The sequence below is a fragment of the Cryptomeria japonica genome, chromosome 8 (assembly GCF_030272615.1).
Source record: "Cryptomeria japonica chromosome 8, Sugi_1.0, whole genome shotgun sequence".
Taxonomy (NCBI): Eukaryota; Viridiplantae; Streptophyta; class Pinopsida; order Cupressales; family Cupressaceae; genus Cryptomeria; species Cryptomeria japonica.
Genome location: NC_081412.1, coordinates 553,450,420 through 553,463,773, shown reverse-complemented (window position 1 = coordinate 553,463,773; position 13,354 = coordinate 553,450,420). Strand labels below are relative to the sequence as shown.

The window sequence follows — 13,354 nt, the reverse complement described above, 5'->3', positions numbered from 1 at the left end:
CATATTTTCAAACATATCCATCCCTTTCACAAGTGTTGTGTCATGATTGGTTTCATATTCAATAGTATGATTGATATCACTAGCAGTCTAAGACCTTATGTTTCTAACATCATGATACTTAGCACTCTCAACAATGTCTATCCAATCAAGAACTTGAGAAAAATTACTTGGCTTCAACAATCCAGACCAACCACTCGAACTTGGTTCATACATTTCCATAAACAAGTCAATGCATTCAACTTGTTGAGGTTTGAAAATATCATGAATTTACATATAGGAAACCAAAAACCTTTTAAATAATGAATATGGTGATTCATCTTTTATTCTCCTCACATCAAATAGAGTCTAAACATGAAAAATGGGGTCAATAGTGCTTGCAACATATTGATAATTAACATGTAGTTCAATCTGATATGTATTATGTAGCATAGCATAAAGTGGGATGACATAAATGTATTCATTTTGAAAATCATTTCTAACCTCTGATTTGCATTGTTCATTTGCATATGAATTTTTATGACAACCAAAATTTTTAGACATAAATCCTTTAGGCATTCCATATTTCATGTTCTTCTCAATGTCCATTTCCATCTGAAAATCTTGGTGCAAAGTTATAGGGTTCTTGCTTCTTAATCAATGACTCATTTTTCTATCAAAAAACCCTAGATAAATAATCAAACTCATTGGATCATTTGGTCTGATATTTTTTAGGGAAACCTCTTAATGCCCTTGTAAATCTCATATTGAAGGCTAGAACTAATTCATCTTCCTCTATGTGAATATGCATGAAATTATTGATCATAGAAGTAACATGAACTCTTTCTCCAAATCGCTTAATGAATATGCTAGAAGCTCTTTCCATGAGTTGATTGAAATGATGGTAACTCCAAAAAAAATCTCTAGTTTCATCTTGTAGGGATTGCACAATCAAATTCATGACTATATCTTCATGATCTATCTCAAAGTCTCCCATCACATCAACAAATTTCTTAAGATGTTTACAAGCTGATTGAGATTTTCTATCACTAAATTTTAGTATTTTTTCTCTAATTTGTGTAGGATGCCATTTGGGAAATCAAAGATACCACTAAAATTTAATGCTTTATACCTCTCAATAATAAAACTTCTCTAATTTCATGGCTAGGACTGTTGGCTTAGAACCGTTGCACTTGATAAACCATATTGGGATGCACATATAGATGCATTTTTCTATGAGCATCTTACATCAATTTTGCAGTTATAGATTCATAACTTTAATTCATTTTACAACATGAGACCTTAAACTATATATATAAAAATATATATATATATATATATATATATATATATATATATATATATATATATATATATATATATATATATATATATATTATCTTAGCTATGTCTAAGGTCTATCTAGTGAGCTTTTCTAAATTCATGCATGCTTGATACAATGCATTAGCTGCAATTTAAAACACTAAAGTATGCAAAACTACATCTATCACTTCATTTTCTATTAGTGAGCCAACTTCACCAAGTAAGGGAACACAAATTATTCCATAAAACTTACATAAACTATCTTCAATCATATAATTACTCTCTTTGAAAACCAAAGCATATGAGATACATGGACATGTTATAGTTGCTGCAAAATTCCTTTCTTGACTGGAAACTTGGGTAGTAAAGTTTTTTTTCACACTTCTATCAGGTTCTTTCAAATAGATTCACCACCTCTCTTTGTAGAGGATCGAACTTCAAAAAGCGTAGAGCTCTTTAACGCTTGTTTTCATTCTGGGTTCTTCATCAATATAGTCACTTCATGACTTCTTCAAATTTTCTACAACAAAACTACTTCTAGGTTTGAAAGGTTCATAATTAGAGATTCAAGGTTCATTCCCTAACAAAGTCGCCAATAAATTAGTTCCCAAATAAATAGGTTCACTAAACCCTAACGATTAGCCACTTTCTCATGCTTAGGTTCAATGCTAGATTTGACCAACGAACAAGAGATGGATACTAAACACACCTCCTTTGCTCTTCAAGCTCTGTTGGACCTAGGGGGTAACCCTTTTGATGGTACCAGTTAATTTACTCATGTATACTAAACATGATATTACATAACAGATAATGATCTCTAATAATTATGTCAATGAACATGAAAATCAACGCAACACTGGCTTAAATCCTAGCAAATCTTTCGATTACTTGCACAAATAACACAATAATTATGAAATATTTTTATAAAACATGAAAATAGAATGAATAATTTGTCATCTAAGTTTGGTTTTGAAAGATGGAGACAAACTGCCTAGATCGGTGCCTTCTTAGGGTTGCAGAGTCAGTTAACAAAACATAAATGGACTGCTTTGGAAGAAAAATATAACAAAACATAATAAATGCATAGACATAAAAGTTAGTTTGAAATTTGTTAAATCTACAAATTTATTTTATATTTTAATCCTAAAGATTAAAATAATGGAAGAAAAATATATGCATAACTTTATATAAGTTAGAGAAGGCCTCCAGCCTCTCTAAAAAACTATCTACAATAAATCTTGAAAAAATTAATTGTTAAGTTTCAATTTAAAGTGACTTTAAATCTATAGTACACCTTTAGCTATGAATTTGGAAATAAGTTTTCTTGATTTTTGGAACAAGAATTTTGTAATTTGTAGATGATTTTGTAAATTATTATTATCTAATAAGTAAAAATGATTATTTGTTGAAACGATTCTCAATCTTCTAATAAAGTTGAACGATTCTAGACGAACTCACTAAGAATTAAGTTTTGTTTCTATTACTTAAAAAGATAAGGTTAGTACCATAGACTTCGATTGCATAAATATCTTTGAATCTCAAACTCTTAATCAAAGAAGTATTAGCTTACATTTATCTTCCTAGAATAAATTAAAAATAATTTAAATTTATTAAACTATTCATATAAATTTTTTTCATTTTTACTACTTTACAATAAATATTAAATTTGAGGAGTTCTTCTCACAGTATGTTGGTTAAGTGGTGGCGTTGTTGTGGCCACCAAGGTTCAAACCCTCGTTGGAACATTGTGGTTGTAGGCTTGTGCCTTTGCCGATCTATGGTGCTCGCTTGAGCTTTGATAAATGGGAACAAGGTGGTCCCCCTTTTGTGACTTCACTAGTCAAAAACGTTTCACTTGAGGCCAAAAGACATGTTGTGCAGTGTCATTGATCAAATTAAAAAGTTTACTAGACAATTATTAAAAAAATACTAAATTTGATTTTTAAATAAAATTTAAAGTCACCAAAAATTTAATTCTAACTGTTATTCTATTCTTTTACTATTAAAACTATTGTATACATTTTCTTCTTTTTCATATAATTAATGATTAAAAAATTCTCTCCACTAATATAATTAATTAAATTATAATCCAATTGAAAGCTATCAACTACCCCTTTAGCATGTGGTCCAATTGCTACCTAGCTTTAATAAAAAAATGTCTTACAAATTGAAATGACCCCACCACCTATGCCCCACGAATAAAAAATAAAAAGAAATAATGAAATGATTTTAATATTTAAGGAGGAATAGTTAAAAAAAATCTTGCAGGCAACCCACACGAATATTATGTTTTTTTATTCATAAATCCATTAATGTCTTGATGGAGAAGCTTCAATTAATAGTAGAAAAGGGAAGGCGTTGACACAGTATACATAAACTTTTTTTTTGTTATAGTAATGAATAGAGGGAAGGCGTACCAAGAAGATTCCAACAATGTTTCAAAATTAAATCAATAAATTGGTTTAGTGGCAAAGCTATTTAAAGGTCAATGTTTACATTTAATGATAAGCGATAGAAGGTCGATAAACACACCTTTTTGTTTTAATTTTATGTGTGTGCGTAGAATTTTTGATATATGAATTTAATATAGTTTAATTATTTAAAATATTTATTGATTTATAAGTATTTAAAATAATTAAATTAAAATTATTATTATGGTATATTATTTTTTAAATTTTTTTATAAAATTATAGTTATAATAATTATTTTTTAGATAAAATCATTAGTTTAAATTATATTTTTTTATTTTCAAAATTTGAATTTGAATTTAGAGTTGAAATTATTTTCTTTTAGTAACAACAATAATTAATTTCTTAATCATTAACAAGCACAAATATATTTGTCTCTAGTCTTAACAATCAATTTAGTGACTTTTTTTTAATTAAAGAAAAAAATATATATTAAAGAAACAATTGACTACAAATTTCATTGATACCTTACATGCCATTTATTTCTACTTTTTAACATTTTTACTTTTATTGTTAGTTCTTGGATGACAAGCCCTATGAATCTCCTTAACACCACCATTACTTTACCTTGATCATTATTAGGTGAATGCATATTTTTTTTTAATTGAAAGAAGCAAAGTATAAAAAATAAAATACAAAGAAGCAACGAAGTATCTATTCCAACAACATCAAGTTTGTTGCATAACTATTAAAACAACAATAGACTTGTTGTAACAAATACAAATATAACAATAATTACATTTAGCTATAGATAACAAGCATAGCTATTACAACAACAACATACTTGTTGACACAAATACAAAGTAGCTACAATAGCAAAAACATTTAGTTATAGCAACTTAAAGAAGTTGTATTCCATAGAAAAACAATGATATTCCATAGAAAGCAATTCCAAGTGTAGAAGTTTCAATTCATCTATTGTCCAGTCCAATTGTTGGTAAGAAAGAGTGATCACCAACATGCTCCATTGCCCTTAGTAATTGTATGCAGTTGTAGAAGCAAATCACATCTTTCATTATTAGATAAAATGTTGGAATGGGTTGTTTGTAAGTTGACAATAAGGAGAGACAATTTCACACAAATCATTTGAGTTTCTAATTGAAGGGAAATGATCGTATTAGAAAAAAACAACTAGACAACCAAGCTTCCAAAAACATTTAATGATCACTTCTCTTCAGGTGTGAGAAACAATATCCAAGGATGCAAAGGCACCAAGAAAAGTTGTTTCCCATGACAACAGTTGAGGGAATAATGCAGGCAAAGAGGTGAACAATGAGTGCCATATTTTATGAGAATGGGGACAAAACCAAAAGGCTTGTTTCATGGAGTCCTTATTGGCACAAAAAGGACAAATAGACAAAGGGGAAACAAACTCAATCTCAATTAGGTGAATATATATTGCATTACCAAAGATCCATTCTATGATAACATAATTACACAACCTATAGAATGAAAAATGTTGCCCCACAACAAAATAACTACTACAATAATAATCTAACTCATTCTAATGATGAAACATTCTTGCTTTCTAGATATCTCATCCTAATGATAGATCATGAAGTATGATTCGAAACCTTGACGATGAAAAAGACACACAGTTTAATCCAAAAGTTTGACTTTTGACAATTTGGACTGTGGAAACTATATGGCATTAATCTAACTCATATTTTCAAATTTAAATACTGTCAAACTTTTAATAAAAAAATTATATCATAATTTCCACTTATAAAGATTTATATTATTAAATTTGATATTATTTATATTTTATTATTAAATTATATATTAATTTTCACTTATAATATTGTTTAATATTTTATTTAAATTATATTTAATAATTCTTTTTTCTATTAATTAATTTTTTATCAAGGGGTGACCCATGTAGTTCAATGGTAAAAACACTTGCTTGGTGAAACTACCACCAAGGTTTAAATCCTTGTTGGGCTGCTAGCTCATAAACTCGGTACTTTTGTTGGACTAGCGAGCCGCTAGCTCATAGATTCGATACTTTTGTTGGACTAGCGAGCTCGTAGATTTAAACAACAACCAAAAAAAAGCTAATATTTTTATCAAAAGAATTTTTTTTTTTTTTAACTTTGTTTACTAATTTTATTCTATAATCAACATGAAATGATATTAAATCTAGCAATCACCATACTATAATAATAATAATTACATATAATTAAATCAGATTTTACTATTAATATTGTATTTTAAAGATGACATCAGATTAGATTTCACTATTAATATTGCTCTTCTTTATAATGCTTATGTGGTTCCAATCTGAATTGCTCCCTTTTTTTCTCTTTTTTCTTCTTCTTGCTTGGAAGTGCTTCCTTTAGGCTGTGTTTTCTTCTTGTATATTTTTTTTTCCATTAATAAATTATGGATTAAAAAAAAAAAAAATGACATTCTACAATACAAAAGTATATTTAAACTTTTGGTTGCATACATATCACCTACCCGCCACACGTATTAAAGTTCAAAATTCCTGCGAAGTCTAGCGAGACTAGGTAGATAGTGTCAGCAAATTTGTTTGTCGGCTCCAGATTTAGCATATATCGACAATTTTCTGCCCTCACATGAGTACCTAAAATCCCCCGGCCACAAAAGGAAATGAAAAGCAGAAAAAACTTCCCGTTTGAGAAGCCAGCTAGACAATAAATGCGTGTCATTCCATTCGTACCAATGAGCAACTATAAGTAATGGACGCTGCTATTCTTTCAAGCGCAGAGTCCAACGTCGAGCCCTCCCAAAAACTATTGCTGTTGTAGTTATTTATACAAGTAGAATTGCAAACCCCTGAACTTGGAAGAAGCCCTAGTTGATACGATGGCGAATCCTCCGAAGCCATGGAAAGCGGAGTATGCCAAGTCTGCAAGATCGTCGTGCAAGGCTTGCAAAAATACCATCGAGAAAGACGCATTCAGAATCGCCAAAATGGTGCAGTCTCAACAGTTTGATGGCTACATGCCTGTAATTTCTCCTCACTTTTCTTTGCAATTGCAGCATTTCTTGAATCGTTAGTGTAATGCCCTGTGTAACTTAAGGTGCTATGTATTTTTCCATTGAAAAGTTTCATTTTAAGGGTTTTTAAAGCATCAATGTAATGGGTTGTTTAAGCTAAGCTGAGTCGTATTTCTTCGGAAACTTTATTGGCATTTTCGTTTCGTTATGAAGGGTTTTGTAAAGCATTAAAATTAAGCTGAGTGTAGTTGGAATACCGTTTGTCACATTGTTCTGTTGCTTGCTTGAGCTGCGCTTGGCCTAATTTAAGCATCTGTAAGCATTCTTTAGCTCAATCTTGGCTTAATTAATGCTTTTTACATCAATTTTTGGTTAAGCAAAGCATTTGTCGGAATTGTTTTACTTGTGTCTGGGCTTAATGAAAGCATTTTTAGGCTTGTTTTCTCGTATCTTGGTCTTACGAAAGCCCCGCAGGCATTCCTTTGCCATCATTTGGGTCTAACGAAAGCATTTGTAGGCCATTTTGCAGTTGAGGCTTGGCCAATTTTAGTCTCTGTACGGATAACTATATTTGAACTTTGTCGAATTAAAGTCTTTGTAGGAATTCTTTTGCCCTTATCTCGTCCCAGTGGAAGTGTTTGTATGGATTGTTTTTTCTTTAATCTCGGCTGCATAAGACATTTGTAGTTATTGTTTTAGGTCCAAATAAAGCATTTGTTGGTATTCTTTTTCTTCAATCTGGGTCCAGCTAAAGCATATGTAGGCATTCTTCTACCTAAATCTTGGTCTGACAAAAACATTTGCAGGCATTCTGCTTCAATATTGCTTAATTAAGTATCTTTAGTCATCTTTCTATAAGCAGCCTTACGTATTAAAATTTGCAGACCTTCCTTGACTGCAATCTTGGCCTACCTAAAGAATTTGTAGACCTTGCTTCACTTAAATCTTGAACTATTTAAAAAATTTGTGGGCGTATTGTTGCTTCAATATTGGCCTAATAAAAGTACATCCAGGTGTTGTTCGTTAAAATCTTGCCTGCATTAAAGGCTTTGTAGGCATTCGCTTGCTCAAGTCTTGGTGTACTTACGCTTTTGTGGGTGTCTTCTACTTCAAGATGATGTTTCAATTTAATTTTAATTTACGAATTTTTAAAATTTTTTTTGGTTATGCGCCACTTTGTTGGAGACAGCGCTAGGCAGGTCTGTACTTTCAATGGAGCTGGAATACTGATGATGTCATATGATTTTGATGTTGAGCTGGTGACGCTCAAGGTTTAGATTCAAGTCTATGACTATTAGCTGCCCAAGCTGTGGACTCGTTTGTTGGAGATCTCCAACAGTTATATGCCCTGGTTGGACACCCCCTAAGCAGTCTAGATGACCCAGGGAGTTTACCCAGTCACAAGAGTAATCACCGCAGCCCTATAAATGGTAAAATTCCAATGATTTCTCTTCTGTATATTTGACAAGAGGGTTTGGCCTACCTGACTGGGTGATTGGCATTGGCTAACAATCTGGTTATGATCCTTATCAGTTCAAAATCCAGTTGCGAAGCTAAAGTTACTAATTATTTAAGACTTTTGTGCCCGGCAAATCAGGGCTAGAGAGGGCTATGTCTATGATAGTAACAATGCTACAATGCAGTGTATTCTAAGGAGTATTATACACCTCCTTCCCCAGCTTTGGATACCGATGTCTTGGATTTTTGTTTATCTCGCTCATCCGGCTGTATGTGTTTCTGCTTTCTTTGTGGATAAACATCTTTTTGAGCTAAATTATTTTTGAGATAAACATCTTTTTGGCTAACAATCTGGTTATGATCCTTATCAGTTCAGAATCCAGTTGCTAAGCTAAAGTTACTAATTATTTAAGACTTTTGTGCCCGGCAAATTAGAGCTAGAGAGGGCTATGTCTATGATAGTAACAATGCTACAATGCAGTCTATTCTAGGGAGTATTATACACCTCCTTCCCCAGCTTTGGATACCGATGTCTTGGATTTTTGTTTATCTCACTCATCTGGCTCTTTGTGTTTCTGCTTTCTGTGTGGATCTGTCCCTCTTTTATGCTGTGAGAAGTCAATTCATGTTGCATCATATAAAATGTCTGATTGCCTTAAGTGGATGGTGCCTGTGGGCCACTCAGGGGTGTGCATGCACTGGAAACTGAAAATACTTACTTCTTAGGCATCCGAGGAACTCAGAAGTCTTCCTATTTGAAGAGGGTAGGTTTCCTATACAGCAGGGGCTATGGAAGATGTTCTTAAAGGATATGTTCATGGACCAATTGCATCATAGCTCAAGGTCATATACATGTAATGACGATCTAAATCGGTAGGATCCTTTATGTTGTTTCTAAAGGATTTAATAATCTTTTTGGATGATTAGAAGTCATCAAATGCCAATTCTATATTTTGTGAATTCGTTTGTTTCAAATCAGTTTTTATGATGCAGTCCTTTTTGCTTGAAAGGATACAGTGACAATTGTGAAAGTGAAATACAAACTTATTAACCATCTAGTAATTCTCTGTTGGATCACAAGTGATTCATAAACAGGGGAGACATTCCACTCACTGCTCTTCAACAGTAGATTCTACTTGAACATTTCTGCAAGAACCTTAAGAAAAATTCAATTTCAATCGCAATTGGGCACGATTAGCAGTCAAACACAGTTGCATGCATGCAAGGATATCATGAGAGAAGAGTTCAGCCATGCAAAAAAGCAAACACACAACTGAAACAGAAGTTTTACACCTAGAGAAATCCTAAACAAGGAGAAAACTCCAGAAGAGTGAGCCTCAACTCCTCACCACCAAGTTACAGTTCAGCACAAGTGATTACAAAACTGCTAGGTCAAATAGCAGCTTCTACAATGAAATAAAACACTAAAACCTCCTTCAACAAGCCTCTTCACCTCAAAACCCCTGCTTCAATGCCTACAACAGTCAACAATGAGCAATATGAAGGATAAAACATATATTTAACTTCACCAGTTTCATTTTTAAGAAACATATGCTTTTCCTATAACCTCACGCATACAAAAAAATGGAAGATCAAACATCAATAAGGTGATTTGTAGTTTCGAAACCATTTGGATTCCACATGTATTGTATAAACTTTGACAAATTTACCACTTCCATTTGGAGGTGATTTTGAAATTGCTGTTGCCTATGATGATTTTGCTGCCTTAACAAATTGGCAAGTTTGCTAAAATAGTTTTCTACTTCATTTGAACACTTGCACTTTTGTTTTAAGGCATCCCTAAGATGCTTTGAATCAGCTCAAGTGCGACTTTGACAAAAAAATTTATAGGCTTCTTGACAATAAAAATATAGTGAACTCATGTCTTTGTGACTTGTAAGGGAACTTCTCAACTGAAAGTAGAATTGCATCATACTTCTCTCATTTGCTTTCACAAACTTGCTTCACTTAGGCATTCATTTGCTCAAACATGGGATATCTCACTCATCTCCATAAGGTCGTGGATTTAAGCAAGTCAAGTACAAATGCTGATCTTCCACCCTCAAGTCGGTTTTTTTTCAACCCATGGATGAACATGTTGCCATAGTTGTGGATTTCTCTACTTCGTGGATTTCAGAAGGTTGTGGATTTTGAGGAGGCGTGGATTTTCATGACTCAGACAAATGTGTTGATTGCCACCTCCATTTGATTGCTTCATCCTTCCTTGCTCATGATGATCAAAGACCTTAGCTTGCAAACTAAGGCTAAATTCAATTAAGTGCAACCTTTGTTCACCATCACCCCAAGGTCACCAAGTTGTGGATTCTGCCTAGGCGTGGATTTCATGAGGTGGTGGACAAAACTCATTCTCATCTTTGAAGTTAATGGATTTCATTGAGTTCACTGAGTGAAAGATAGTATTGTTACAAGATTGACTTGGTGTTGCATTGCTTCTCCAAACTTATTCTAAGTACGAAATCACTTTCACCAAGCACTTAGGTTGAGCACCTCATCCTGAGTGTGGATTTGAAAGATAAACGTTGCATCCTATCAACACTAACTCACATTGATCAAAAGGCATCCAGGTCGTGGATTTGAGCATGTGGAGGATAAGTCACCGCTTCACCCTATGGTCGTGGATTCTCTCCAATTGTGGATTTTGTGAGGTCATGGAATCATTTCTTGCATTTAAACTTGATCTCTTCTCGAGGAAAATAACTTGTATTCTTTTTCATACATCCCTCATCTTCGCTCATAATCTTCTTGAAATCCATTCTCTATCCACCTAGACTTGATTGATCCTGGCCTCCTCATCTTGACCCTAGAGTACCCTACTTGCTTGACTATTCTTCTATCTTGAGACCCATACCTTGACTCGACTTAGAAGCTACATTGTGAGGCATCATTTAATGAATATCTTGGCACTCACCTATCACCTAAGCACTTAGATCTGCAAAGACTCCAAATCAATTTGAAGGGAGACCTGTCTGCTGCTAGACTGCCTAACTTGATCACATCCTGAAGACAAGACATTGTGTCCCCTCACGAGCATGAGGTTAATATACCAAAATGATTGCCAAGCTAGATGACTAAGCTAAGACAACTATGCTACCAAGCAAAAACTGGGCGTCCTCGTTTGCAATGGGGTGATGTGTGGGTACGTCACAACTGACTCCATTACAAATTGCAGTAGTTGAGAGAAAGAATAGAGCCATCTAAGGTATGGCAAGATCCATGCTCAACAAATTCAAGATAGTTGATTCCTTTTGGAAAGAAGTAGTTCATACAACTGTATTAATCTCCAAGTGAGTATACCAGAGAAACGGGACTCGCCCGGACTCGCCCAGACTCGGCAAGTCCGAGTACGAGTACGAGTCATGCTCGGCGAGTCCTAGGGACTCAGACTCAGACTCAGACTCGTCGGAGTCTGGGGAGTAAACTCACCAGACTCGCCAAGTTGGCGAGTTTGGCTCAAAATCGCCAGACTCGGCAGGATCGGCGAGTCTTGAGCCCTAGACTCGGCTACCGGCTGGGTTAATAAAATGACAAAAAAAAAACATTTTAAAATTTTTTTTTTAAAAGTAATAAGTTTTTTTGGAAGGGTCAGGAGCGAAATTTGACATTTTGGTCTCTCCGTCAGGATTATTTTATGGAATATAACATTTAAGTATAAGAAAAGGAAATGTCACTTATACTTTAAGTTATATTCCATATATACTGTCAGGATGTTTGAGAGTGGTTTTGGGCCTCCAGGAGTTATATTGCAAAATCTAGTTTTTGGAGGATTCTTCAGTTTTCCAGACTTAGTCAAATTTCAGGATCAGGACATTCTAGACTTAGCCAAATTTCAGGGCATTTGAAGATCAAGATGACATTCCAGACTTTATCACTCACCAACTTGACCTAGCTTGGACCTTCAAGAATGATACTCACTCACCAAGCAAGACCCAATTAGCAACAAGAGCAAAACCAGGCCCTAAGGAAGACTCTCAAAGAAACCCTAATTCAGACTTGTAACAAGTTTTTTTGGCCTCGCGGGGCACTGCCCCTCGACCTTGCCCTGTATCGCGACAGGGAGTGCGCAAGGGGTGCTGCCCCTTGACCCCGCAAGGGGCAATGCCCCTTGACCCCACCTTGGGGGCGCTGCCCCCAAACCCTCGTCGAAAAATATGGGGGGAAACTGCGTCGATAGAAGTAGAGAAAATTTAACCTCCGAGTCTGACACTGATTGGATCGACCAGGTAGATATAAAGGTTGAGACTGTAGCCATGGTAGAGGAGAGCACGAGCATAGATAGGAGATTCAGAGGCAAATTGTGACACGGATGTTCTTGATGTTGGTGAGCATGGCATGGTGTCACGGGGAGCGGCTATGGCAGTCGAATCATCCAGGACCTACCTTAGACGCCTTCGCAGGGGGCTGGGGCCGGAGGGTGCAGGCTCCTCTAAGCCATAGACTTGTAGTTGTATTTACCTTTGGTATTTGTATGAAACATTTGATGATGATCATATGATGACATGGATTTTTTATTCCATGAGTTTTGTAATATTGTATACATTTGACAATATTTATATATCTATGTTTGTTATTTTCTTCAGCTACAATTTGCGTTTATGCTTATGTGATTGATGTATACTTGTGTATGTAATCAAATGAGCCGAGTTTGATGATGTTATTGTGTCTTTAAGGTGTATTCAATAAAGGGTGTCTGAAACAAGTTTTAAATATTTAAAAATCTCTAAATTTCTTGAGTTTTTCACTATCTCGAGTCTAGTCGAGTCTGGAGCCGAGTCTGACGCCGAGTCCGAGTTGGCCTTGTCGAGTCCGAGCCGAGTCTGAGTCTCGTTTCTTTGGAGTATACATCAGGGTAAATAAGTAAATAACAACAAAACTACTCATGAACTTTGGAAAGGAAGGCTTGCATCAATAAAGTATTTCAAGGTTTTTGGAAGCAAATGCTACATAAGAAGGGACGAGGAAGATTTGGGAAAATTTGATTCGAGAAGTGATGAAGGTATTTTCCTTGGATATTCCACGAGAAGCAAAGCTTACAGGTGCTATAAAAGAGATTACACAAAATTGTTGAAAGTGGCAATGTGAGGGTCGATGAAAGATGCATCAGAAGGAGATAGCACATGAAATTGATTATCAAAAGGTAGAAAGCT

At 34.4% G+C, this 13,354-nt stretch overlaps 1 protein-coding gene across 1 annotated transcript in view; it reads left to right on the top strand.

Moving 5' to 3' along the window:
- The first annotated feature begins 6,290 nt into the window (after window positions 1–6,290).
- LOC131067103 (poly [ADP-ribose] polymerase 1) overlaps window positions 6,291–13,354 on the top strand; it is a 91,365-nt gene continuing 84,301 nt past the window's right edge. Inside the window, exon 1 of the mRNA XM_058002037.2 lies at window positions 6,291–6,740. Within this exon, the coding sequence (XP_057858020.2) occupies window positions 6,597–6,740 (144 nt within the window). The 5' untranslated portion in view covers window positions 6,291–6,596. The remainder of the gene's footprint in view (window positions 6,741–13,354) is intronic.